At 40.0% G+C, this 26,150-nt stretch overlaps 1 protein-coding gene across 2 annotated transcripts in view; it reads right to left on the bottom strand.

The window, feature by feature from the left end:
• igsf9bb (immunoglobulin superfamily, member 9Bb) overlaps positions 1 to 5,260 on the bottom strand; it is a 133,485-nt gene extending 128,225 nt beyond the window's left edge. For both annotated transcript variants that reach the window (XM_066645711.1, XM_066645713.1), the window contains exon 1: positions 5,089 to 5,260. In XM_066645711.1, the coding sequence (XP_066501808.1) occupies positions 5,089 to 5,152 (64 nt within the window). In that variant the 5' untranslated portion in view covers positions 5,153 to 5,260. The remainder of the gene's footprint in view (positions 1 to 5,088) is intronic.
• Between the last annotated feature and the right edge of the window lie 20,890 nt (positions 5,261 to 26,150).

Below are 26,150 nucleotides of genomic sequence, written 5' to 3'. Positions count from 1 at the left end.
TTCTTGCTGCACACAGTGCCTGTGGGAGACCTCTTTGGAACACAGGCCTCTCTCCAGGGCTGTGGCAGACTGCTCAGGAGAAAGTGTATCAGAGACAGGAAATGGCCTTTGAAGTGCTGAGAGTGGGGAAATGGAATCCAGGCAAAGAGACAGATAAGATACTCACTCCACCTTCCAGAGAGCTAGGGGCTGAAGGGCCATTTAAAGGTGCTCTAAGCAAATTTTTACCATTCAAATTAAACATGAACTTTCAAAATCAGTGCACACTAACAGGAGCCATAAGGGCTCACAAAATCAGGACAAAATAAACATCACAAGGACAAGGTAGATGTTATTAAATATCAGTGCTATAGAATTCTTCCCACTCATGATTCACACTGACAGTTCACTGACAAGTCTTGGACTGTAAATATGCTTAAATATTAAAGGATTGGCGGATCTTTTTTCTAATGTTGCTGGGAGCTTGTCAGCCTCTTTTTTGTTTGTTTGTTTGTTTGTTTGTTTGTTTGTTTACATGCACTGTTCATATTCCGTGATGGGATTTTTCTTCAAGTGTTGAGACTTAACTTTGGTCGCTGAAACTGTTTTCTTTTTTTTTGTCAGTGTTTACATTTGACCTCTTAATGTTCAGTGTCATGTTTACTACAACCAAAACATGTCAAAACAACAGACACTCATTTTTCTTTGGTACAAGCGGCTCTAATTGCTCGGTTAGCCTCTGTGTTTAGGTTCTCCTCCATGTGGCTTGGGGCAGATTGAATGAGGCAGAATCACGTGATTATATGCATAGTTGTAGTAGTAGTAGTAGTAGTAGTGTGGTTTTAAGGGGACAGTACATAAACACACAGTGTGTTTGGGGCGTGGTGTAATTTAACAGAATTAACAAAAAAAATAGAACAGAACTAAAAGAAAAACTGATTAAATGATATACGCAAGATTACAACAAATAGAAATTCTGAATGTCAATGTTGAATCATTTTTGAGTGAATGCCCAGCCCTCACTTTGAAAACAGGAAATATAAAGGAACTGCAGTTTTTCAGACCCTAATATCTAGGTTTGAAACCCTGGGCTAGTTAGGCAATGCTTGTTTCAAGATACACAAATAGTCTCGGCTTAAATGACTAATTGCAGATTTATTCCTTTATAACCTTCTCTCTTTTGCCAAATCACTGGAGGCTATACATTTGCAAATTGGCCGCCTCAGCTGTTGTTCCCAGTGTGGTAAGTACCCCACAGCCTTCAATGCAATCAGCCAGTCAGCTGCATTCTAGTGTCAGATCAGAGCTCTCCCACTATGAGTGACTTGACTGATGTTATAAATCATAATTAGGAGGCATTAAAAGTACTGGTGAATCAAGCCAACAATGTAGAGTATTTCAGGGCATTTTCTCTTCTGTCTTGAACGGGGGGATTTTGGCTGCAGGATTAAAAAATTAGTGATAGATGTAATGAACTGTGCTGTAAACTTGGCCATATTTGATGCAAAATTCAATGCACTATTTAGTTAGTCCACTGAGGGGGAAAAACCCACTCAATAATCAATCAGGCAGAGGAGAAGGAAGACTTCAGGGAGCCAGCAGACTGCAGGGCTAGGAAAATATGTGGAAAAGATGTCCAACATTATCCAGCAGCAGCTTAATGAAAGTTGCTCCAGGCTTTCTTCCTCTCTGCTCTCAGTTCACTCTCAGAAATAAAGGGACCAGTGATGGTTCTTTAGAAAGACTCATTAAAGAACTGTGCCAGGTTCCATAAAGGTCCACAGGGTGTAAATCCTGGTGTAAAGTTTGAAGACCAGTTTTGACCCTAGTAGGAACACTAGGTAAGATTTAGTACCTTTGCTCCTGGGCTCCCCCTACAGTTGCGGAATGGAATTAACCTCTACTGGTGATTTATTGGGGTGGTTTTCTACCCTCATACAAAAGTTACATAGTGCAGTTTCTTAGTGCAGTGCTGAGCGTGAAGTAGCAACTGTTCCTCCCTATACAGGTCATTGGAGCATCACAATGATTTTCAAGCTGTGAGTTTAAGCTAAAAACACTACCTAATGTTCCTTTCCCCAATTGTCTAAAATACAACTGAAATTCTTTTATATTTTTTCATGTGCATTTTAGATAAACAGATTATAATGCCTAATCTGACAAAACTAATCTGACATTAATAAGTAAAACATGCCACATGCATAATAAATGAATAATGCAGACATTATGAAACATTGGATGGACTTGCTTTTTAAGGAAAAGTCTACTCCAATCTAGGTTCCTAGAATCACTGCGAAGAAAACATTGATCAGCCAAGCTAGAGTTCCTAGACCTGGAGTTAACTTCAGCACCTTTTCAGCTCAGGCTCATGACTCAGAAATATGAACCCATCGACCTTGATTCTCTGCCTATTTGTCCATTGACTATAACCCATCCATTCAGTGCTATGGTATCAATTCTCTCCTATTATGTGCTCAGACTGGAGCCTGGGTTCTGTCGTTCCACCAGAGCTCCATTCACTCGGCCATGCAGAGTACTGCTAATCAGTTTAAGGGAGACAGACGGTTTCAGGCAGATGCTCGTGAGGTAGTTAAAGAGACACTGCTCCCTCAGGGAAGCCACAAGGAACCTTCTACAAGTGGAATACAGTCTGCCTCCATTCAGGCCGTTACAGGCCCCGCTTCCAACAGACCTTTACCTTGACCAGCTCCATCGGCTCATGGCTCTCTGAAGTGAGAAAGCCGAGAGCTGTTCGGCGTTTTGTGTTGACGGAGCAGAAAAGCAGTAAAGCAGACAGAGGCCAGTTCTGGAGCCTGGCCAGGTTTAGAGCTGCTGAAATTAGACATGTTTGCCAGATGACAGCTAGGCTCACACAGCAGTGTTCTAGCACGAGGAGGGAGCTGGAACGAGTGAGTCTGGGTCACACAGGAGGGAGATGTGGAGCATATGCAACACACCACATGGCCGGCATCACGAGGTGCAAGGCACAGAGAGATGAGCGGACAATTCAAACCACAGCAGCCAAGACAATGAACGTCTTCTCTTCATGTCAGAAGTAACATATGTGCTGAGGAATAGTGTATCTACTGAAGATGATCTTTACAGCTGACATCAACCTACATACATTGTGTATATATATATATATATATATATATATTTTTTTTTGTGGATCAGAAAATATGTCATGTAATAATTATCATAATTTTTCTGTTACCTTTTCATCCTGTTTAGAGTCCCAGTGGCTCCAGATTCTACCCAGAATCACTGGGTGCAAGGCAGGAACAGGGCAACCAGCCAATGACTGGGCATCACACACTCATCCAGTCACTCACACACTCACACCTGTGGGCAATTTCACACTGCCAGTCCACATATCATATGACATCAGATCCCATTCAAAAATCACAAGAAGGGGAAAGGAGTTTGCACGAGTAAACACCCAGTGTGATGAAAAGTGCTCCCAGAAATGAGTAAAAACACTTAGCAGGAGGAAAATATACATTTGCATGAGGAAATGTACTCTCACATCTCACTGCCCTTGACTCCTGATATTTCCTAGAAATGTTATTTTTTGTTTTCAAACCGAAATTGGACAACGGGTCTCCTTCTTTTTCCCATTTTCCAATTTCAAAACAAAACATGTGACCAGAAGGTACATATTCTCCATGTTTGTTTTTCTGTAGCTGGTGAGTAGTGACGAATCTAAACATCAGCCAATAGCGTTCGTTCACTGGCAGAAACGACCCTGAGCCCCGCGTGAACTGTCAAAACGACCCCCTGTCAGAACTTGAGGGCAGAAACTTGCCTCCCATGCAAACAGAACATGTATAATTTCTTTGTGAGTGACAATACATTTCCTCGTGTTTTTCTTCACACCCAGTGTTTTTTTTTTCTTTTTTTTTTTTTGTGTGAACTTTTTTACCCCTCTTGCAAATTTTGAATTGGATCTGAACACATACCTACCAACACTATGAGAGGAAAGTGGAGCACATGGAGGAAACCCATGCTTATACAGAGAGAACACACCAACCTCCTTACAGAGGGTACCCCAAGGTGAGGATCAAATGCAACCTGTAACACCACCACACCACCCAGAGAGTGTCGAAGCAATGGAATTTATACAAACAGTGTCACCTTACACAGATGTTATATCTGCTTTACATTAAAGCTTGTACATAGATACAAAGAATAAGCTTTTATCACTGTCCATGTAGGTCTGTGTCAGATGTCATGAAGGGCATGTGTAGTTCTTGTGTAACTTTATGAGCACTGCTCTACCTATTTCCTTTAGGTAATGCCACAAAACCTGCAGAGGTGGGTGGACATGTATATATTTAGCATCATATTGGTCTTAGAGCACATCTCAAACTGAAATGTATGGCATTTGATGGCTAGTCCTTGTCTGCAATATTTAGCCCCCTGGTGGACGCATTTGGAACTGCGGGGCTATATGAGTCCACTGCATGAGTCCATGCTCAGTGCATTTGCAATCAAATACATGCATGACTTTTCCTACATTATCAGCATCAGATCAGCATGAGCACTGCTTCTTTGGCCAAATGGGGTCCCATCGTCAATTCTGTGTTAGCTGTCATCACCAGAATCATGTCATCTTGAGAATAATTAAGGACTAATACCCTTTAAGCAGATAAAAGCTCAAATCAAGCCCAGGGACTTTCAACAGCCCACTGAAGTCAACCAGCTGAGCAAGTGTATGATGTACATTGCACGAACACCATGAAAAGACCCAAGGAAAAAAAAACTATATATATATACAGCCTCAAGTAAGAGCAGGTGCACAAGGCACAGGTGCACACTGCAGAAACAGTGAAACAGTTCAAAGTGCAGAATGCAGCAGAAGCTGTCCAGTCCTTAATGGCAACAGACTCATCAAAGTCAATTAAAGTCCAGACAAATGTCATGCATCAGAAACCACCTCCAATTTCACAGCATCTTCGCCTGCAACTGAGGGGAAAGCTTTGGAACGTGTTGAAACATCGCCGTAAAAATGAGGCTAAAGCAAAATTAAAGGAGTAATCAAGGTGAAGATGAAAGAGGGGGAGAGACGCGAGAAAGCGCAGCGGTTTGGAACACTGCACTTCAACTCACCTTGAGCAGCCGTTCCTCGGGTGCTGAATACACTTGCTATCAAAGTGGCCACATACCAAATCATAGTACTATTGCCCACCAGTGAGAAGCCTCATCATATCTCAAAGTGCCCCTTTCTGTGAATAACTCATCGCCCCCCACAGGACCGTTCAGACGCGCTGAGTGCTGCTCCAATCCCTTTCACTCATTGCCCTACACACTTTTCTCCTTCGCTTTCTCCGGCGCTTCCTTTCCTTCTTTCCCTGCGCTTCTCTCCTTTCGCATTCTCTCTCTCTCTCTCTCTCTCTCTCTCTCTCTCTCTCTCTCTCTCTCTCTCTCTCTCTCACTCTCTCGCTCTGTGGAAGAGACAGAGCACCTGCGCCAGCGCGAGGCGGACTGAAGGCTCCAAGGCGCGAAACCAAGCGCGCTGCGGGCTTTAGGCACTGACTCCGCCCCCGCCTCGCGTTCATTGGCCGCGCGTAGGCGGGCTTTGGCCGCCGATTGGCGCGCGCCTCGTCACTCCGTGAGTCAAGCCGCTCTTCAAGGTGAGTTGGAGCGCGCGCGCGCACTGGCGGGGCGACTCGAGCCGCAGTGTGGTGCGCAGGAGCGGGGGGAGAAACCGGCGGCGTCCTGGAGAAGCAAAGGACAAGGCTCTCGGGGAAAAGCGTTTAATTCTTTACCGTGATAAAAAAACGGGGACGCGAGGGGGCGGGGGGTGGTTGAAGGACAAAGGGGAAAGCTGAAGGAGGAAGGGGCGACGGGATGAATTGATGCGGGGCACGCGCCGTTCCCAGTGCGGTTACGCGCGTTACGCACGCCTCAGCCTCTGCTGCGTTGATTCACCTCGCGCACGCTGATGAGAAGCTGTTGAGTCATTTCACGCGTCTGTGGCGAGATCACGCACTAGCGTGAAAAAAAGAGAGAGAGAGAGACGGGGCTTTCTCTGGCCAAATTTCACGCTGCTGAGTTTGTACTGAGTGAGAGGACACATCATCTGCAGGCAACTGAAACCTTCTATGCAAACCTATTGGTATTCCGTTACTTTCTGCACAACTTTATAGAAAACGCCACCGTATCGCCACCTGAGCCCCTCAGACATCTCAACCCAGTAAACAAGGAACGTCCCTGGACGTTCAAAATAGGTCTAAAAGTAGTCTGTCCGTCAAGGACATATTTTAAACGTCAATGGACGTCCAAAATCCATCTTTATAAGTTAATTAAGTGGTGACCAATCGATAACGTCAGTGGACGTCCAAAATGCGTTTTATATAAGTAATTTATTTCGGGACCAATTAATAACGTCCATGGACGTCAAAAGGACGTCTAATAGTCGTCTTTTCAATGTCTGTGTTTGGACGTCTTTTCAACTTTCATTTTCAACCTTAAGAGAACGTTGATTAGACGGCAGTCATTACGTTATTTCAACGTTGAATCAACGGCTAAATGTTTACTGGGAATATACTCAGACAAAAAAATGATTACGAGATAGAACGTCATAGTCATGAGACACTAAATAAGTGTTGTTAATGGAAAGACATTATTCTGATATACTTATTAATTATTTTGAGATAGCAAGTCAAAATTATGATACAAAGTCAGTAATGTGAGGTAGAAAGTAATAATTATGAGATAAACTGGTATAAGTTAGAAAGTAATAACTTTGAGATACTACATTATTATGAGATAAAAAAAAAGTCAAAATGATATGATAATAAATAATTAGAATCAATTAGGAGATTCTATATCAATGTTGTTAAATGGAAAGTCATAATATTGAGATACAAATGTATTAGTTTAAGAGAGAAAGCCGTTTCAGAGAGTAAGTTGACTCACAGAGCCTCAAGACTCTTCTCAGTCCTGGCGCTCAGATGGTGGAAAGAACTTCCACTGTCCCAACAGCGGACTCTCTTACAGTCTTCAAAGACAGAATGAAGATCCATATCTTTGTGACCCGCTTAAGTGAGCACTAATCTAAGTGTTCATCGTAACAGACTGTTTTTGCACTTATACAGCGATTAACTCCTTTCTTCTAAGTGTGAGCACTGACTAGTTTTTTTTTAATGTGTGCACTGACTAGATGCTGTGTATTGCACTTACTACATTTAGTTCTTTCTGGGTATCAGCACTGGCCCTGAGCAAGGGTCTGAGCTCAGAGGGAGTTTGGACTCTAACCTCTTTGTACTAGCTAGGATACACATTCTGTCTGAGCTCTAAGCACTTTTGTGAGTGACTCTGGAAAAGAGCTTCGGCTAAATGCTGTAAATTTAAAATATTAATATCTCATTTTTATGAGATATTAAGCCAGTATCATAAGAAAATCATTAAAACAATATCCTAAATGTCTAATGATTTTTCAAGAAGTGAAAATGGGATTTTCTGGCATCTGAGAAAAAAAAACCTGATGGAGAAAAGAGTAAACAATGTTACGCTTACACAGGTCACATGTAACATTTTATCTAATATGTTACATTCAGCAAAGTATACAATGAATTGTGCAATAATTGTGTGTTCAAATGATCTGATGGGGATAAGTTACTGAATATCACTTAGAAAATCAGCATCAGTCTGACATTGTAAGACCCAGCCAGAGAGGACCGGCTGTGTGTGAGAACACAGGGAGATGACCGGGGGTTTTGATCTGTTCCAGAGTTCAGACTTGTAGTCAAATTTGTCCCCTTCCTAAAAAAATTTAAATCACACTTAAACTCCACTTTCCAAAGACAGGCTAAGTATGTATCCCACAGTAACACAACATGATGATGATCTTCCACATTGTCTTGGGAAAGTCAGGGAAGAAACTTAATAAGAACGCTGGCAACTGTGTCCCACAATAATGTGATACTCACACTTTTGACAAATTTGGAAATAGGTCACATTAGCCTACCCTTCAACAAAACCACAAACCGCGGAGATGTGCTTTGGGACAGACCCTTAGTGTTGTAGCAAAGTGCTGGGTTTGTGATGAGACTCACAACCTTGGAAAGGCCTGTCTTGTTTAAAATTGTACATACGACACCATTTTCTCCGCCTGCACATTGTTTAAGTCAGATCTGTGTACGCAGATTTATAGACGACTGCACACATGTCTGATTTCCATTTTAACGGGCAGTTTGCTGTACAATCGTTTGAGGCAATGATTCTAATGGAAAGCTTGGTGTTTTGCCAATGCTTACTTAACCTGAAACTGCCATCCTCTTAGGGGTTTATGGAGAGGGAATCTTAGGTTGGCTGTAGCTGCGAAGCTCCATTCTTGTAGTGCGTCTCTTCTCTCACAGATTTAAATGTCATCATTTTACCAAGTGCTAGAATGTTCATTGTATTATTTCAAATGAATGAAACCTTTGAGTACAATTCAGTACTCTGTGGAAGTCAGAGAGCACTGAAGCTTCATAAAATAAATATCGCTTATTTTCCTCTTTCAGAGCTCAGTTCTTTGGACATTTTCCACATTCAAAATTCAGTCTTAGAAGTTGCATTTTTTTCTTCTCTTGATCAACACTGTTGGTGCCTCAGTGCTGGGTTTCCTAGATTGATTGGCTGGGTGAAACTGCCCAAAATTGTGAGTGTGTGCTGCCCTGTGATGGACTAGCACCTTATCCAGGGTGTGTTCCTGTATGGAACCATGACCCTGAACAGGTTAAAGCAGTTACAGGAGATGAGGAATGAATGCAACAGAGTCTTGCTCTGTTGTGTAGAATTGTCCTCTTACAGTGAAAGGCTGGACCTGTGATACTTTTCAGAAGCAAAAGTATGGTTTCATTTCTGCCATCTCTCAAAGGTGAAGGCTTTCAGGTCTGTTTTCATAATTTGTCATATTTTTCCTGCTTCTGTTAAAGCCAATTTTGACAAATGTTCATCAATTGGTCGATTTTCCCATCAGAAATATCCTTCTGAAAAGGAATAGTTTGGCTTTATTGGCCATTTTGCCAGGAAATGAAATAAGACTTGGGTGGTCTCTGACTTTTGCACAGAACAAAAAAGTAATAGTAAATGCTTCATGATGAAAAGAAAATATCAAGGTTATATGGAGTTACCCATTGAATGAATACTGTTAATAATGTTTTCAGAGAACTGACTTCATATTTATGCATATTTATAGAGTTTAGACTCTAACCCCCACAGACCTTACCGTCTGAATTATACACAGCCCTAGACATATGCTAAAATATTATGTGTGGGTTGACCACACATTAGTTGGCTTTAAACTCCAGCTTGTACAATTGGTTTCCAGAGAGTTCCACAACAATCATCATCACATATGCCTTGAGAGAACACGTCATATTTATGACATTAAATCAGTTTGGAGAAGTAATTAGTCAATTAATTAGTCAATAAAAAATCAAAGGTAATAAGACTTAATTAAGAGATTAAGCACCTCTTAATTATGAACACAGTATGCCATAATTATGCCATGGTACCTTATAATTACAATATTTTTTTTATTATGGCTAACTAAATGGCTACGTGGGGCACTGAGGTGATGAATGTATTGTAGTCCACTGAGAAAAATGCTGTATCGACTTGATTCAAATGTATACAGAGTTTGTACAAAGTAATTATTGTTTTCTTATGTTTTGTCAATGGTTATTCATTCATTCCCCTTTTGTAACCGCTTCATCCTGGTCAGGGTGGCAGAGGGTCCGGTGCCCAATCATTGGGTTCAAGGCAGGAACACCAGAGAGCAATTTCACACAGCCAATCCATCTATCAATATATGATTTTTGAACTGGGATGTACTAGACAACCTGGAGGACCCACACAGACGCGGAGAGACATGGAGAGAATATACAAAACTCCTCACAGACGATGACCTGCGGTGGCGTTCCAAGCCAAGGCCCCTAGAGCCTGGAGCTGTTCAGCAGGAACAAAACCAGTAGTAGCACAGTAATTAGTTTGAGGTAACACATACATTACTTGAATCAAAACAACACACACTTGAACCGAGTAAGTGAAGTGCTGAATAATCCTTCTTCACTGTGATCTGCACAAAGTACAAGCGGCAGAGGTCACCTCTCTAGTGGGATGATTATAAGAGTCGTTTCCCTGCAGTACACTCCGTCACATTATCTTCAGAAATATTCCCAGAGAAACGTTCATGTGGAAGAACCCACTCAAAGCTGTCCTTATCGACCCACACTCAGTGACACACACTTTGCTCAGAGGGCCTTGAAATAAACACACCTCCAGTGGAGACACTGGAGTGGACTTGTATGGGCTCTTAAGGCTCCTCCACTACATTATTTGTGTTGTACTTTTGTCATTCACACAGATTTTCTGCATCGGTAACACTGCCTCCTTACATCTTTCAAAGGCCCACATACAGTAAATGTATCACTGATAAACAACCGGCACGAATAATGACTCATATGTACTTTGCTGTAAGCCATATAATATTTCAAAGACCAGTGCCCAGATGAAATGTAGTGCTCTATACTTTGTAGGCTTCTCTGATACAACTTTATAGCGCTGGGCTACTTCCTGCAGAGAAAAGAGCTCACAAACCTCAGAAGTAACCTTTCTCCATTCACCATTACAGGGGAAAATATCGGATCTGTGTACAGAGCTGAAGACCTCAAACAAATCAATTTGTCAGCTCCATGGAACACTCATTTCTGAAGAGAGATAAATAAAGAGAGGCTGCTGGAGGAATTACTTAGAACTGGGGCCACAGCACTCTGGGGGCTACAGTGTGTGTGCGGGGGGTGTTCAAAAGAGGTCTAGAAAGATCTATGAGGTATGTGTTTAATACACATTTGCTGTGGTATTTATTTAAAATGGCTGAAACTAGCAACATATTAAGCAAGAAATAAAGAAGGGCTGAAAGGGGGAAGGATGAGGTTGCCCCACCAGCAGCACTTACGCATACAGAAATGTGATACATGGCAATATGTTGAAATAAGGACTGGATTCATTCATCGTCAATAACTGCTTCATCCTGTTCAGGGTCACGGTTGGTCAATATCCTACCAAGAATCATTGGTGCCAGTCTTTCACAGGGCATCAGACACCTACACATTCACTCCAACGCTCACACCTATGAATACATCTGCACAGCTAGCCAGTCCACCTACCAGCATCTGCATATGGACTGTGGGAGGGAACTAGAGCACCTGGAGGAAACTAATGAAGACACAGGAAGAACACAGCACAGATAGATGCCAAGACTGAACCTAGGACCTGTATCACTATGCTGCCTCAGGATTGGATGAAAGTATTTTCATTTTCTGGTACAGAGCTCTGGGCTGTGGAACATTAGAACGATGTTCTGGGGAATGGTGAAGCATCGTCAGTCACTTCCAAAAACAGAATCCTACATAACTTGACAGGTGAAACCTTAATAAAATGTAGCTGCTGATAGTGATTTTAACGTTATATGATATACAGCATGGCTTATGTTTGGACATATGTGTTATTATCTCTAGAGGCTGATACCTATGGTTTGTGTAGTCAAGATATATTTTGTATTCGTAAAAATAGCAGGAACTCTTTATCGAGGGTAATCAGAGCATCAGCGTTGAGTCTATGACTGTTATCTGCTCACTTCATGTTTGGATGAGCATGAAATCCTTTTTTATTTTAAGAGCATTACTATCTAAAACAATTGGGGAAGCAGTGAAATGTGGGAATGGATGCAGTTATCTTTGCCTGTGGTGCTTACTTCATAAAATGCTGGGTATTTCAGAGCACTTCCTCAGGTAATATATGTGTGTGTGTGTGTGTGTGTGTGTGTGTGTGTAATCATGTCTGTGTCTAATTTGGATGAACATGACATTCTCTGAATTATAATGGAGAGAGAGAGAGAGAGAGATACATAAACACACAACCGAAATCCCCATTATCTTTCAGATCACTCAGGCGGAAACAGACTTTACATATCAGCCCTTTAGCTCTAAGAGTCCACGGACTTGTGTATCACTTGTGTATGTATATAAATATAAGCACAGTGATACACACCATGAGGGGCTTCCCGTATATAAAAAGAGATAAATGTTTTTGTTTTCCTGGACAGTGACAGTAAGCTCTGTCAGATCACAGTCTGGTATCAAATGGAATTTTAAAGGTAAAGAAAAACTTTAGCACAAAAAGGACCTACTGTAATGTACACTTTCACAATTTTATTGTTTTCTTCCATGAAATTGTCTTTAAAAAAGATTTGTTTACTACACATAAAGAAAGAAGCAAAGATATGCTTCAGAATTTATTCAGAAAAACTTTATCAATTAACTTCCATTCCATATTGTTCTCCTCTCGTTGCATTGTAATTTTGCAGATGGTTTAATACTGAAAGCAATAACATACAATATAAACCACCATGTTTTTGTTTGTTTTTGTGAGATTTGACAATGAAATACTAAGTTAGAGTAACTAGTCAAAGATCACTTTTCGTTGTCCTCTCAGCTGTGAGTGAGTTTGCTCTGGGGTTTCCCTGGGGATCTAAGACTTACATCTTGTGTTGGATCGTTTGTGAAAAAGTTGTCTCTAACCTTTTCCTTTGAATGTGTAATGGCCATGTGTGACACGATGTGGCCCCTATGACAGAACTTCTGTGTGTGTGTGTGTGTGTGTTTGTGAGAACAGAGAGAAAGAGACTTATGATAAACAGAGAGAAAGAGACTTATGAGAAGGACAATGTATGTGTTGACACTGGTGTAATTCTCTTTGAAAGCATTAAATCAGCTCCAAGTTTAATTAATTTCGCAGGAATTGCATGAATGATTTCTTATGACCTTTACAAGTTTCTCATTAAAATTTTCATATAAACTGCACACTCTACTGTATATTTTAAGTCATTATTTATCAAACTTAAATACCTGGTAAATTTCATTATTTCGCATTTTATGTGTTGTACTTTATTGTTTAGGGATTAATGACCAGAAAAATGTCTGTAATGTTCAGTTTAGGGGCGGCACGGTGGCGCAGCAGCTAGTGTCGCAGTCACACAGCTCCAGGGACCTGGATGACTGTCTGTGAGGAGGTGTTGTGTTCTCCCTGTGTCCGCGTGGGTTTCCTCTGGGTGCTCCGGTTTCCTCCCACAGTCCAAAAACACACATTGGGAGATGGATTGGCAACTCGTGAGTGTGTGAGTGAATGTGTGAGTGTTTGTGTTGCCCTGTGAAGGACTGGCGCCCCCTCCAGGGTGTATTCCTGCCTTGCACCCAATGATTCCAGGTAGGCTCTGGACCCACCGTAACCCTGAATTGGATAAGCGGTTACAAATAATGGATGAAGGAATAAATATGTTTCTTCTGACCCTTTTTTATTGTTCATCATTAGCAATGCCTTCACAGATGTGTAGGTCACCCGTCTTATACTTTGTAGGATGGATGGATGTTCAGTTTAGACCCAGACATTGTAAGTACATAATACATATCAGCAACAACATGGCATTAATGAACAACAGGTCATATTAAAATAGTATAGGAAATAGAGGACCTATACATTAATTTTCTCTTTCTGTTCCATAGTGACAGCATGTGGCAAATTCAAGTTTAGTTTTTTGGAACATACTTCCATTTACTTTTCAAATATTTACTACCTGCACTTGATTGAATTTTTTTGGGGGAATATTTTCCCCTCACAGTTAATGCTCTGGGTGTGTTCTGGGTGAACACTCAAAAAACCCATTAGAATTAGATTTTGGAGAGAATTTTTTTTCTAGGCAAAACTCCAGAATGCATAAAATTTAAAAATTCCCCTCACATCATTTCTTAAATATTTTGTCACAGAATTATAATAATATGTGAATAGTCCTATTCTGCTATGTTTGACTGTGGTGAATGCATTTCTTTCTCTTCATCATTCATTTGTGGGAGGATTGTGCAAGATGTGGAAGGATTGCCGTAAAAGTGGGTGGAGATATTACTGGAGGTAGTTTACAGGGACTGCTTCAATTACTAAAGTTAGAGCAACCCACAGTGAATAGTTTGCGTCAGATTTTTTGTTTTTAGAATGCCAACTAATGCTGTAATTTGCTTTACGCCAAATAATTAATATGACTAAACCCACTCAAATAAACACTAGCCCTAGCTGCACACACAAACCTTCTCACCTTATCACTAATGTTTGATTACTCCTTTCCCTTGAGTGAATGGGAAAATTAAAGCAATCAAGATTGGACAGGAAAATATTTACTTGGCATTTTGTATCTTGAATGGCATTGTGTAGCAGATGTTGATATTTACCCTGTTTCTGGGCCTTTATTTTTACACAGGATTTTTAACATTGACCGGGTGATATCTTGGTATGATGTTAGATGAAAAGTCTTTAGTTTTAGCTGGAGGTGCCCGATTTGTGTTCGCAAGGCATGCAGCTCTTACTTAAATCTTGGATTTGTGTTGTGTCAAATATAATCTTCATAAATGTTTAATACATGTGATATACAGTACGTGTCTGGTTATATGAGTTTGTATTTTAATCAAAATACAGTGTCTCTACACATTATTTTGGTCTACTGTCCTTTCATTTTGGTTTCATGTCAAGGGAATTCAAACTAATAAGAATACAAAAAACTGTAATCCTATATTCAATGCACTGAACTAAGTGACAAAGCAGGTCCATAATCATCAGTTAGAATTCATGAGGTTTTCTAAAGCCAAATACCAGCGCTGTCTACTGCCTGCTGAAACTTTCCTCTTGTACCCGCAGGAGATAACAAATAGGACTTCTGTGTTTTTCCACTCCATTAAAGGATTTACATATTTCAGAAGGACAGAGTATGTCTCGTATAGTGGTCTGTCACTTATCCCTGCTCAGGGTGGATTTTGGACTGACTGTGTTTCATAAAATATTAACTACTGCCTGACAAATAGAAAAACACAAGGCAGGGTCTTAGGGTCTTAGGAGTTTGTGAAACAAAAAAAAATTTCATAAACAGTGAACTGTTTAACTGTGAGGAGTTTGGTGTTTTCTCCCCGTGTCCGTGTGGGTTTCCTCTGGGTGCTCCGGTCCAAAAACACACATTGGTAGGTGGATTGGTGACTCAAAAGTGTCCGTAGGTGTGAGTGTGTGAGTGAATGTGTGTGTGTGTGTGTGTGTGTGTGTGTGTGTGTGTGTGTGTGTGTGTGAGTGTGTGTTGCCCTGTGAAGGACTGGCGCCCCCTCCAGGGTGTATTCCCGCCTTGCACCCAATGATTCCAGGTAGGCTCTGCACCCACCATGACCCTGAACTGGATAAGCGGTTACAGATAATGAATGAATGAATGAATGAATGAACTGGTTAATGTTCATAATGCTAATGCTATTTAATACTTATAAAACCCTTTTTGAGAAAAGTTGTGACACTGTGCAAAATGTCAATAGAAACAGAAAGTGCAAATCATTTAAACAATTTATTGAATTAAAAATAAAAAGACAAAATTACAAATATTGAAACAGAAATATTACAGTTTTCTAAAATAGTGAAACAATTCAAGAATCATGATTCTCTACTTAAAATAATGAACAACATAGAGATTTCATCATCTACAGAAGGTAACATCATTAAAACATTCAGAGAATACAGAGAAATCTGTGCCTGGAATGGACAAGCAAAAACAATATTTACTCATTTACTGGCAGTGATCTTCAGTTTCTCAGATAGCACTGCATTAAAAACAGAAAGGCTTCTGTAGTGGAAATTACTGCATGGCCTCAGAAACACTTGCCAAACCACCGTCTGAGCACAGTTCATCGATGTATCCACATATAAAAGTTAAAACTCACAAATGCAATAAAAAAAGTATTTTAAAATAAAATAAAAAATGAATCCAAATAATCAGCTGCCCTCTCTGGGCCCAAGCTTGTTTAAGATGTATTTAGACAAAGTAGAAAATTGTCCTGTGGTTGACAAATACATTTTTGGAAATTAGTCCCTCAGACTAAAGAAGAGCAGGACTATCCAGCTTGTTATAACTGCACAGTTCAAAAGTTTGCATTTGTGGGTGCATTAGTGCACACAAGACGGGCGACCTACACATCTGTGAAGGCATTGCTAATGGTGAACAATCAGGAGAAACATATTTATTCATTCATTCATTATCTGTAACCACTTATCCATTTCAGGGTCGCTGTGGGTCCGGAGCCTACCTGGAATCACTGGGCGCAAGGCGGGAATACACCCTGGAGGGGGTGCCAGTCCTTCACAGGGCGACACAGATTCACTCACTCACTGACACCTATGGACACTTTTGAGCCACCAATCCACCTACCAACATGTGATTTTTGGACTGTGGGAGGAAACTGGAGTACCCGGAGGAAACCCATGCGGACACGGAGAGAACACACCTCACAGACAGTCACCGGGAGCGGGAATCAAACACACAACCTCCAGGTCCCTGGAGCTGTGTGACTGTGACACTAGCTGCTGCGCCACCGTGCCACCCAGAAAAACATATTGCCATCTCGAAAATGTTTTTTTTTCCTTCTGGGAAGGCTCTTTAGAAAAAGAGTCTGGGTGCTAAACTAATCCATACCTGTCACACACTAAAAAACAACGAGTGCAATTGGAAACTAAATAAACTGTATAATGCAGACCATGCAGTGCTGAGCTGCTGAAATTCTGTAACGGGAAAGAATGGGAAATTATTTAACTTTCAAAACTACAGCAATTGGTCTCTTCAGTTCCCAAGTGTTTAAAAGAAGAGGTGATGCAACATAAACATGTCTAGCATCAAGGTCAAGATATTTTTTCAAAAAACAAAAAACAGTCACAGTTTAAAAGTTGAAATATTGCCTTTTTACCAATGATTAAATGATTTCCACTTTAGCTTTTCATATTTAGTTACTAATACCTTTTCTGAATAACTTGCTTATATTCTCTTACGTAGTGTTTTATTTTAATTCAGTTAACCCTTGTATGGTGTTTTGGTCAAATTGACCCATTTCTAATTTTTACATGAAGAAAATTGGTACATTCATTCATTCATTCTCTCTAACAGCTTATCCAGTTCAGGGTCATGGTGTGTCCAGAGCCTACCTGGAATCATTGGGCGCAAGGCGGGAATACACCCTGGAGGGGGCGCCAGTCCTTCACACCTATGGACACTTTTGAGTCGCCAATCCACCTACCAACATGTGTTTTTGGACTGTGGAAGGAAACCGGAACACCCGGAGGAAACCCACGAGGACACGGAGAGAACACACCAACTCCTCACATACACACACAGTTATTATAATCTAAGCACAGAGAAGCTGTTAGCTCTCACTTTTCCACACTCTTTATCCTCTGTCATGTGGCCACCTACAAACCACTATTTGATGTTATTCCATATTTTCTCGAACTATATGCCTCACACCTGCACATCAATGGGGTGTGACAAAAGAGGTAAATACCTCTAAATCACACTTAAGTATCCTCAGTTGTTCATCAGCATTTCATTAGATAAAAGTGGCAGAGGCAGACATGACTTAATGGTCTGAGGACAGTGCTTGGTACCGGAAAGTTGCCGGTTCGATCCCCAAGACAGGCAGGAACATCCTTGGGTTAAGAATGGCTGCCCACTGCTCTGGGTGTGTGTTCACTCCCACTAATCATTAGTGTAAGTGTGTGTGTTCAATGCCACAGATGGGTTAAATGCAGAGGTCAAATTTCATTGTATGGTTGTACAATGATCATATGGCGCTTTACCTACATGAATCTTTTCCTGGTCCCTGGAACCAGGTACTAAATTGTGATGTGTAAACCATGCAGAGCCCTGACTGTCCAGAGACACATGTCAATCACCACAAAATGCAGAGCACTCAAATCCAAAGTCACCGCTTGTAAAAACTCTAAAGTTACAGCAGCTTTCACATTTATTTTTATTGGACACACAGCGGCAGCCCATAACTTTACCTCGAGGTGTTTTGAAGAGGTTTAAGTGCTCCTTGGGCCAATGACATGTGACAAGGAAAACTGATCTGTGAGAACGGGTGCAGACCTTGTTCAGTCCAAAAAACAAAAACAACATGCGAATACACGATGAGTAAACAGCACCTAAATTTAATTCTATTTTCAAAATAATAAATGCTAATGTCTCAATTAATTTTTTCCCAGATATACATGATTTATGACCCAAGTCTTGAGTATAGTGGATCTTTAACATCAATAATAACCTTATGACAAAAAACGACTCACACGTCCAATGTTTATTGTGTTCTAGTAGATACTAATTGCAGTCACTGAACATATGTTACCTCTATTGTTTAAAATTGAGATAAAGAAAATAAATGTTAATTGTTTATGAAGTCAAATTTTATATCAGAATTGTTTTTAAGTCCCCAAATATGTCCTGGGTCAGTTTGACCCAAGGGATACCAGAGGGTCCCAAAAGTGAAGACAATACCATGTGCTAACAGGTAGGGAAGGTAGCACATGGTAGAGTAACATACAACATTATAGGACAGCCCAAGATAGGGCAAGGGCATGGCATTCAAAAATTAGTAAAAATTACATAAGCAAACACAGATGCCCAATTTTGACACCTTTGGCATAAACTAATATTTTGGTATGATGGTATACTGCTCTTGATTTTGATGTAGTGCTTTGTCTTTGTTCTGCTCCAGTGTCGACAACAGGAGGATGGGTTTCCCATTTTGAGTCTTAGTTCTCCTTAAGTTTTCTTCCTCGTTCACATGGGGATTGGACCCAAAATTCTGCCAAGCTGTTTTGTGAAAACACCAGTTGCTTTATAGACTAACCCTTGTTCTCTGTTTGTTTTGGTCCCTCATCTCCACCTTAGCTCCGCCCTCTCGTCAGTGTCTCCTCTGTGGTCCTGCTCCTCAGTGTTCCTCATCTGTACTGTGTTTATATAGCCTATTGTTTCAGTAATCCCTTGTCTGGTCATGTATGTGTGAATGCGTGTTTCTCTTTTTTATTTATTTATTTTTCATATTTCACCACCAGCTCACGGTTGTTTTGTTTCTGTTCTGTCACTGGTCAGTATATTCTAGTTAGTTTCTAGTGTCCCTGCTCATGTTAGTTTTTTTTTTTTTGTTTTGTTTTGTTTTGTTAATAACCTTTCATTCCTTGCGTGTACGTCCGCTTATTAGTCTCCCTCTAACCGTGACATTGAACATGGGTTTAGGTTACTCTAACTCCCTGTACTAGACTACTGACTATAAATCTCAGTAGTTCAATACATGCACAGTGTTTTACTCAAATGTAGACCTCATCAGGGTGTTACACTACAGACATTCACAGTCTTACAGCTCCCACTTAGCCTTCAGTTTCTAATTATTTTAGGTCCCAGGCATATTCAGTAAAGTAAATTGCAATTGATTGACCCCCACACATTTAGTCAATGCCATTAATTCTCCAGTCAAAATGACAAATTGAGTTCCCTCAGATAACATTTATTTGGCTAAACTGCTATGTGTGGTACAGTAAATGCAGCACTGAGGAAAGTCTCACCATAACTTCTTTCTTGTTGCTTTTGCTTCTTTTCATACAGTCTCATAACATCTCACAGCATTTAGAGAAAAAAATGCTGTCCAGAGAAATATTTAGACAAGTTTTTATGTATGTATACATTCACTATGCCTAGAGGCAACATTTTACAGGACCTAGATAAAATCTGTTGTAAACAAGGGTAATTTCTACAGAAGTATTTTCTAAGAGCCCTCCTCTAAACAACTCAATTCCATGTTCTATTTACAGCTTTAATACACCTCCTAACACAAGCCAAACAAAATGCTGTTAGTTAGCGGAACTGTTCTTGATGCTAGAGCTAATGTTCTCCTTTTTTTAACTTAATGTAAAGTGTTCTATATATAAGTTTAAATTTAGATTTTGGGGATTTTTTAATCTATGCTAAGTAATGTTTTGTTCATAGGCTAACTTCTGGCTTGTTGTCTGTGAAACATTGTTCATGGGTACAACATCACCCCTTACTTTTAAATCCAGCTCATTTATTTCCGTGTCAACAAATCTACAATTCCACGCACATTAAACCTGCAATTCTTCTGTGTTTTCCTCAGACAATCTGCCCTGGCTTATGCATAGCCCTCTACTGGTTTATCACTTATCAGGACAGCTGTGTGTCTTTAAACAAAAGGTTAGGGTTACTGAGATTTTTGCCACTAAAACATCCAAACAAAGAGTCAAGAATAAACTCTAGATCCTTTATTAGCTCTCTTCTTCATTATCTAATGAGGCAGCAAAAGACAGCAGGCCATAAAAAAGTTAAGTGGCTAACTGACCAGTAAATGTTCCTTGAATGATCTATAAAAAGGCTTGTGATGTTGTTTCAGTATGGTTCAATCATCTATATGATATGACTAAGTTTGTAGACACCCACTCAGTGAATGTTCCTTCTGAAAACAGGAATGTTAACAGAGAGCTCCAGAAACAACCTCTGCACTTTACAACTGATAATAGTACATTGCTGTGATTGCGTTAAGCCACACTGTCAGTATTGAAAACTAGTACTGATGTTAAATTGTTGTTAACTCTGGATCACAATCACCATTCCAGCTTTTCTTAAAAGCAGCTCCAGAACATCTACTGGTAATGCTTTTCCATGGACACTGTGCAAGCTCTAGGTATACTGTGTGGATGTAAGCATCCAATTATACAGATATTTTACAGCTTCTTAGCTTGTTAACACTGTTATCTCATCAAGACAGCATATTAGACCTTTAATCTTGTCTGAACAAGGATTATCTGGGTTTCATTACAAAATTTCTAGCATAATCTTTGATGTGTAAATTTGCACTGCCATATAGAATCTGACAGACACAGACAGGGTCATTAAACATTTATGTAACAGGATTAAACCAAGACAAATAATTAAAAAATCATTATAGTGCTTGCTCTTTGTGCTGCTGGCATTAAACTGCATTGAACCTACACTCGGCGGACTCGCTAATGAATAGTCAAACATGTGGATGTGAATGTTGCCTGTGGCATAACTAGCTTTAGTGACATGACTGACAGTGTGTGAGCTGGTAGCATTGGGCCTGTTTTTAAAGGTATATCTACAAAATGCATCAGACATCTTGCTGCAGGGGAAGATGACTGATCCCTTCTTTTTCTGGGAAGTGTGCTTCCAGCGAGATAAGAGTTAGAAGTACGAAGAGAGCTCTCCACACATCATGACATTCTGTGTGAGTAGGCTTCCTATAGCTCCCAGTGCATTATTTAAAGCTGAACTACACGCACAATTGTGCCCACTTCTCTATCACATTCTCTCTGACACTTTTACTATTTATAAGATTCCCACTCTTCAGTCTCATCCTTATATTCATCCAGTTAGATCACACTCTGTTGAATAGGTGGTGATTCTATATTTCTGTTCATCTTCTTCACATCCGTAGTGTTTCTGCTCACAGCTGGCCAAGAAACAGAAGAGCAGTTGTTCAATGAATATCCTTTGAACTATCTATAAAAAGGGTCTGTTTAGACTCAGACTTACTTATATGGGCATGCTTAACTTCATGTCTATTCAAGACGTTCACAAACCTTAAAACATTGTACCAATTGGTATACAAACTTGCAAACAGCCCACAGGAAGAGTTTTTTTAATTATTATTTTATTATTATTCAATGTCACTCCTTACTACAACAAAGGACATTTGTATAAAAAAAAACTTTTTCAAATATGTTTGCCAAGCCAGTGTAATCCCTCTTCCTTCCCTCCTGGGCCAAACAAATAATTGCATTACTGTCAGTTGGAATGGCTCAATGCAGGGACCCAAGGGGAGGCTGGCATGGATGCTTGGCCCTGGCACTTTGGCTCTGGGGAGATGATGGTGGCAGTGGTGGTGTTGGGGGTGAAAGTAGGTCATGTGTAGAGTGGGCCAACACCATTCTCACTCTCTCACTCTTTAGCCCCTGGCTGCTGCTGCATGTGGCTGCCGTCAATGCACCACCCCCACCGCTCTGAATGACCATAACAGCTAAGCAGTTACAACAGTATATTACAAACAACGCAGGGTTTTTTAGAGTACGTAAATGACGCCTAAAGGACCTGTAAGTGTAAAAATCACACTTGAATTTTAAACAATTTCCACATAACGTAAATGTTCTACTCATTCTCTTAAAGGCTCCTACAGGTCTCTTAGCTTGGTCATGGCTCTGGGACAGTTTTTACAGTAGGTTCTTAAACTAACATTTAAACCATATTGGCACCAGCACAACCAACAATTTTTACTAATACCAGCAGCATTAAAGTGCAAATCAATGTTGTCGGCATGCTGTCCATCTCATCTTTTGTATTACCATCTGTAATTAGTCTGAAAGTTTGAACCATCAAATGTTTTCACACTGCACACGGACTGGACCTTGGTTTAATTTGATCAGGACTGAGAACGCCTATTTTGTTTGGACCAAATTTTGGTCATTTAGTCAAGACCATGGGGCACCTTTCACACATGCCATGTTGGTTTTCATCAAACTGAAAAGCCCAAAAATCTGGACCAAACCAGGCATGTGTGAAAGCACCAACTGCAAAGTAATATAAACACCTTATCATCTAAAAAAGAAGCCCCTTTGGACTGAACCCTTGCTTCCTTTAAACCCTCTAAACCAGAATTTCTCAATCTTTTTAGACTAAGTACCATACAATATCAAACCTCCAATACCACCTATAAGCCATATCAGAGGACATGCACACACACCACAAGCACACAAAACTAGTATGCCCTCAGCCTGCTGAGCCTATAGCAATGCAGTGGATGTGACTAGATCAGTGAGCTTTAAGTGGAGATCTGGCTCAGCATTCATTTTGTTACAGTACGTGGTATTGTCATCTCTTTGGCAAGTGTTAAAAAAATCTTCACCAGTTTCGTATGGCTTACCTGCTTTTGCAGTACCAATGCTAGGATTGCAAGGAATTTCTTGGACTTTGTAAACTGGGATGGCAGTATTCTTTACAGTGAATGTGTACTGCTACAGACATTTAAGTCGATATTTGCCCACATGGTATTTTGGTATTTATTCATGTAAAACATTAATTTTACATAAACAGAATTCTGAAAACTTTGAAGCAGATTGCGGAATTTACACATGAAAACTTTTTTCCCATTGTATAAAACTGAAAGATTTTATAATTTTGGGGCCTAAGTGCATGTTCTTAAAATCCTGTTCACTTAATGTTCATGTGTCTGATATCAAAGTTTTCATAACAGTCTGAGCTCTTTCTGTATCGAGGTCCTGTTTGACCCTACAGCTATGCTAAAAGACCCTAAAGCTGAACAGTTGAAGACTTGTATCTCTAATGAAACCATTCCTTTATCTATTGTGTGTCAAATTATCAGTTTCGCACAAAATGTAAACAGACACACAAATTCACCAATTACAACTAATGACGTATCTTGTTTACCTCAACTCTTAGCCTCATACGATCTTGCAATCAAGAATGTTTGAACTGTATTCGTGAACTGTTTTGTGGTAAAGGCATTCACAAAAACACCAGTAAATTTTGAAGTTGATGCACAGACATGTTCATTGACACCTGAGTGTTCAGGTCAAAAATTCATGTAAGATGTTCCATGTAAGTGGCAGTTATTTCTGAAGGTCTAACAACTATAAACATATGTCAAGTGTTTAAAAGTTTGCTCTTCCTCTCTTCCCAACACTCAGGATAGTGCTAGCCAATGCAGGTGTCCCTTAGCTTAACTAATATAAGAGAACCAAGCATTTTGTGTCTTCCTCCAGGAGTATGGAGCTGTCAAATGAGGTTATGTTGATAAATGTTTGACTAAAGTATCATCCAATGAATACTGAAAAGTAGTGTTGCTCTGTGTCATCTCTGTCCTCATAACCATTTTCCCTCTTATTGTTAAATGTGTAAGGTGAGCAAACAGAAACCCTCCTGATGATCTGTATTCACTGTCAGTAATGTGTGTGTGTGCGTGCGTGTGTGTGTGTGTGTGTGTGTGTGTGTGTGTGTGTGTGTGTGTGTGTGTGTGTGTGTGTGTGTGTGTGTTTTCAGCCAGACACTTCTGACCACCATTAAATAGAGGTCACTCCAGAAAAAAAAAAACATTCTCCATAAAATTCTTATTTGAGGAACCTTCTCCACTTTACATTTCAACATCACCTACCACTGCAAATGTTTCCTATGGCACCAGAGTGTAATCTGTTTCCAGCCACAAAGCGATTTTTAAATCACTATCATAAATGTGGAGTTAAAGAGCAGATATTTTTCAAATATTGTGTCAGAATCATATCATCAACCTAAGAATACGACTTGAAACACTGTAATGTGGCAGAGTAGTGCTGTTTTTGCCTAAAACATTGGTAGCTAGTAGGGCACTGGGCTATAATTATTTAGTCTAAACTGCTGGCATTTTCAAATGTCAAATACCAGCTAAAATAAAAACTAACTGAGCCTGGCTCTGATACAAATGTGGAATGATTCACTGATCTGAACACACAGCTGTCTTTATCCTGTAAATGACACTAGTCGACTAACCGCAAGGTCCTCAACCATTTATATTCACATGACGTGAAATGAAACAAACTAATATTATATTAGTTTAGCTTTCCAATTAAAAACAGGCATCTCCATTTTGGTGAATTTTTAGTTCAAACTACATTTGAACACAGCAGTTGTCCTGTAGATTGTGGTGAAACGTCATGATGAATAAACCAATAGAAATGCTACAAAATAAAAGTTTTTTACATTGATTTCCATTGAAAAATTAAGACTAATTTTATATAAAATATTTCCAAACAGCCATATTGTACATGTATTAGTACTTTTACCCCCAGACGTTCACTGTTGTTTTGTTTTCATTGCTTTCTGACATTATATTTTTCTCAGAGTTTCTCTCTTTTTTATATTTAAATGTAACTCTTAAGACTGACGTACTTTAGGTAAATGTCTTAGGGGCTTAGCCAAAACCTGCTTTTCCAGCACAGCTGAAAAAATGTCTGTTTATAGTTACGTCATACAAATGGTCTGAAGTTAACCAAGAACCTTAAAGGAGCCCAGTAGAAGAAGGCAGAGCTAAAAGGCCACTGGAATTGTTTTTTTAAGCTTCCAAATGTACTGCTCACACTTTGCTCCATATAATCCTTAAGTGGAAAGAAGGCTAAGAGACTGTAAAGCAACCTAAATTAATTTAATTTTTTTATGTGAGGTCATGACAGCTTCACAAATACAATAAACATAGTATGTCTAACATTTTATGCCCCACCCATTCAAACCACAATAATAAGAACTCTAACTGCTTTTTTTAATGAGAGTTAGTATGTAAAAATGACTTATGCCAATAAACAAACACAAGCATCATAAGTGCATATTTAAAATGTAGATGACCCTTTAAGGCTTATTTTATGACTGAATGAATGTAACTTACTTATTGACTAAAATGCTATCATTACATATTGCACTAGATGAAAGATGTGTTTTTAAATAAAAGGCTTGTGAATAATAAGCTTAAAGACATGTTATGTTATGAAGTACGACTGATCATGTGAGGACATGCCGTATCCTGACCTTATGGGACAGTTCAGGCATGACCAATAGAACAGAAGAAGTAATCATACACTGTGTAGCATCCTCTGTGTGTTTACATGCATGTAAGCCTGAATCCTGCTAGTGCACATAGGGGATTAGGTGGAGAGCATGTGTGCATATATGTGGCTATTCCCACTCAGGCCATAAGCTGCCATGTCCTGTTTGCCTTATGCTGTGTGAGTGTGGGCCGTGATGGAGTGTGTCCGAGGGGCTGTCAGTGTCACCTCCCGTATGTAAAGCCCTCAAAAGAGGGAGTGTGGTTATTTTCAGCACCTTGTGTGTGCCCTGGGCCCTCTTAACATCTGAGTATTGACAATGACTCTTCAATATAATAGTCCACATACAGCATCAAACTGACAGTAAGTCAATCTGACATATGGACATTTCAACAGAAAGCATGGTCTGTTATGATAATGAAGACTATTTGTAATGTGTTCTTCCTGTGCTTGCATGGGTTTCTTCCAAAATAAAATATTGAGATATGTATCCTGTATCACCACAATACCTTCAAATCTTATATTTATACCATATCATTCTCTCCTAGCATGAAATAGAGTACCTAGGGATTTCCCAGACTCAATATGCCTAATGATACACATTCTAGCTGCCCATCTTTGGCAGCCCACCTCTCTTTCCTGTACCCCTGCAGTGTGCAGAGAGA

Source organism: Hoplias malabaricus, chromosome 15, assembly GCF_029633855.1.
Source record: "Hoplias malabaricus isolate fHopMal1 chromosome 15, fHopMal1.hap1, whole genome shotgun sequence".
NCBI classification, from domain to species: Eukaryota; Metazoa; Chordata; class Actinopteri; order Characiformes; family Erythrinidae; genus Hoplias; species Hoplias malabaricus.
This window is presented reverse-complemented; position numbering and strand designations above follow the sequence as displayed.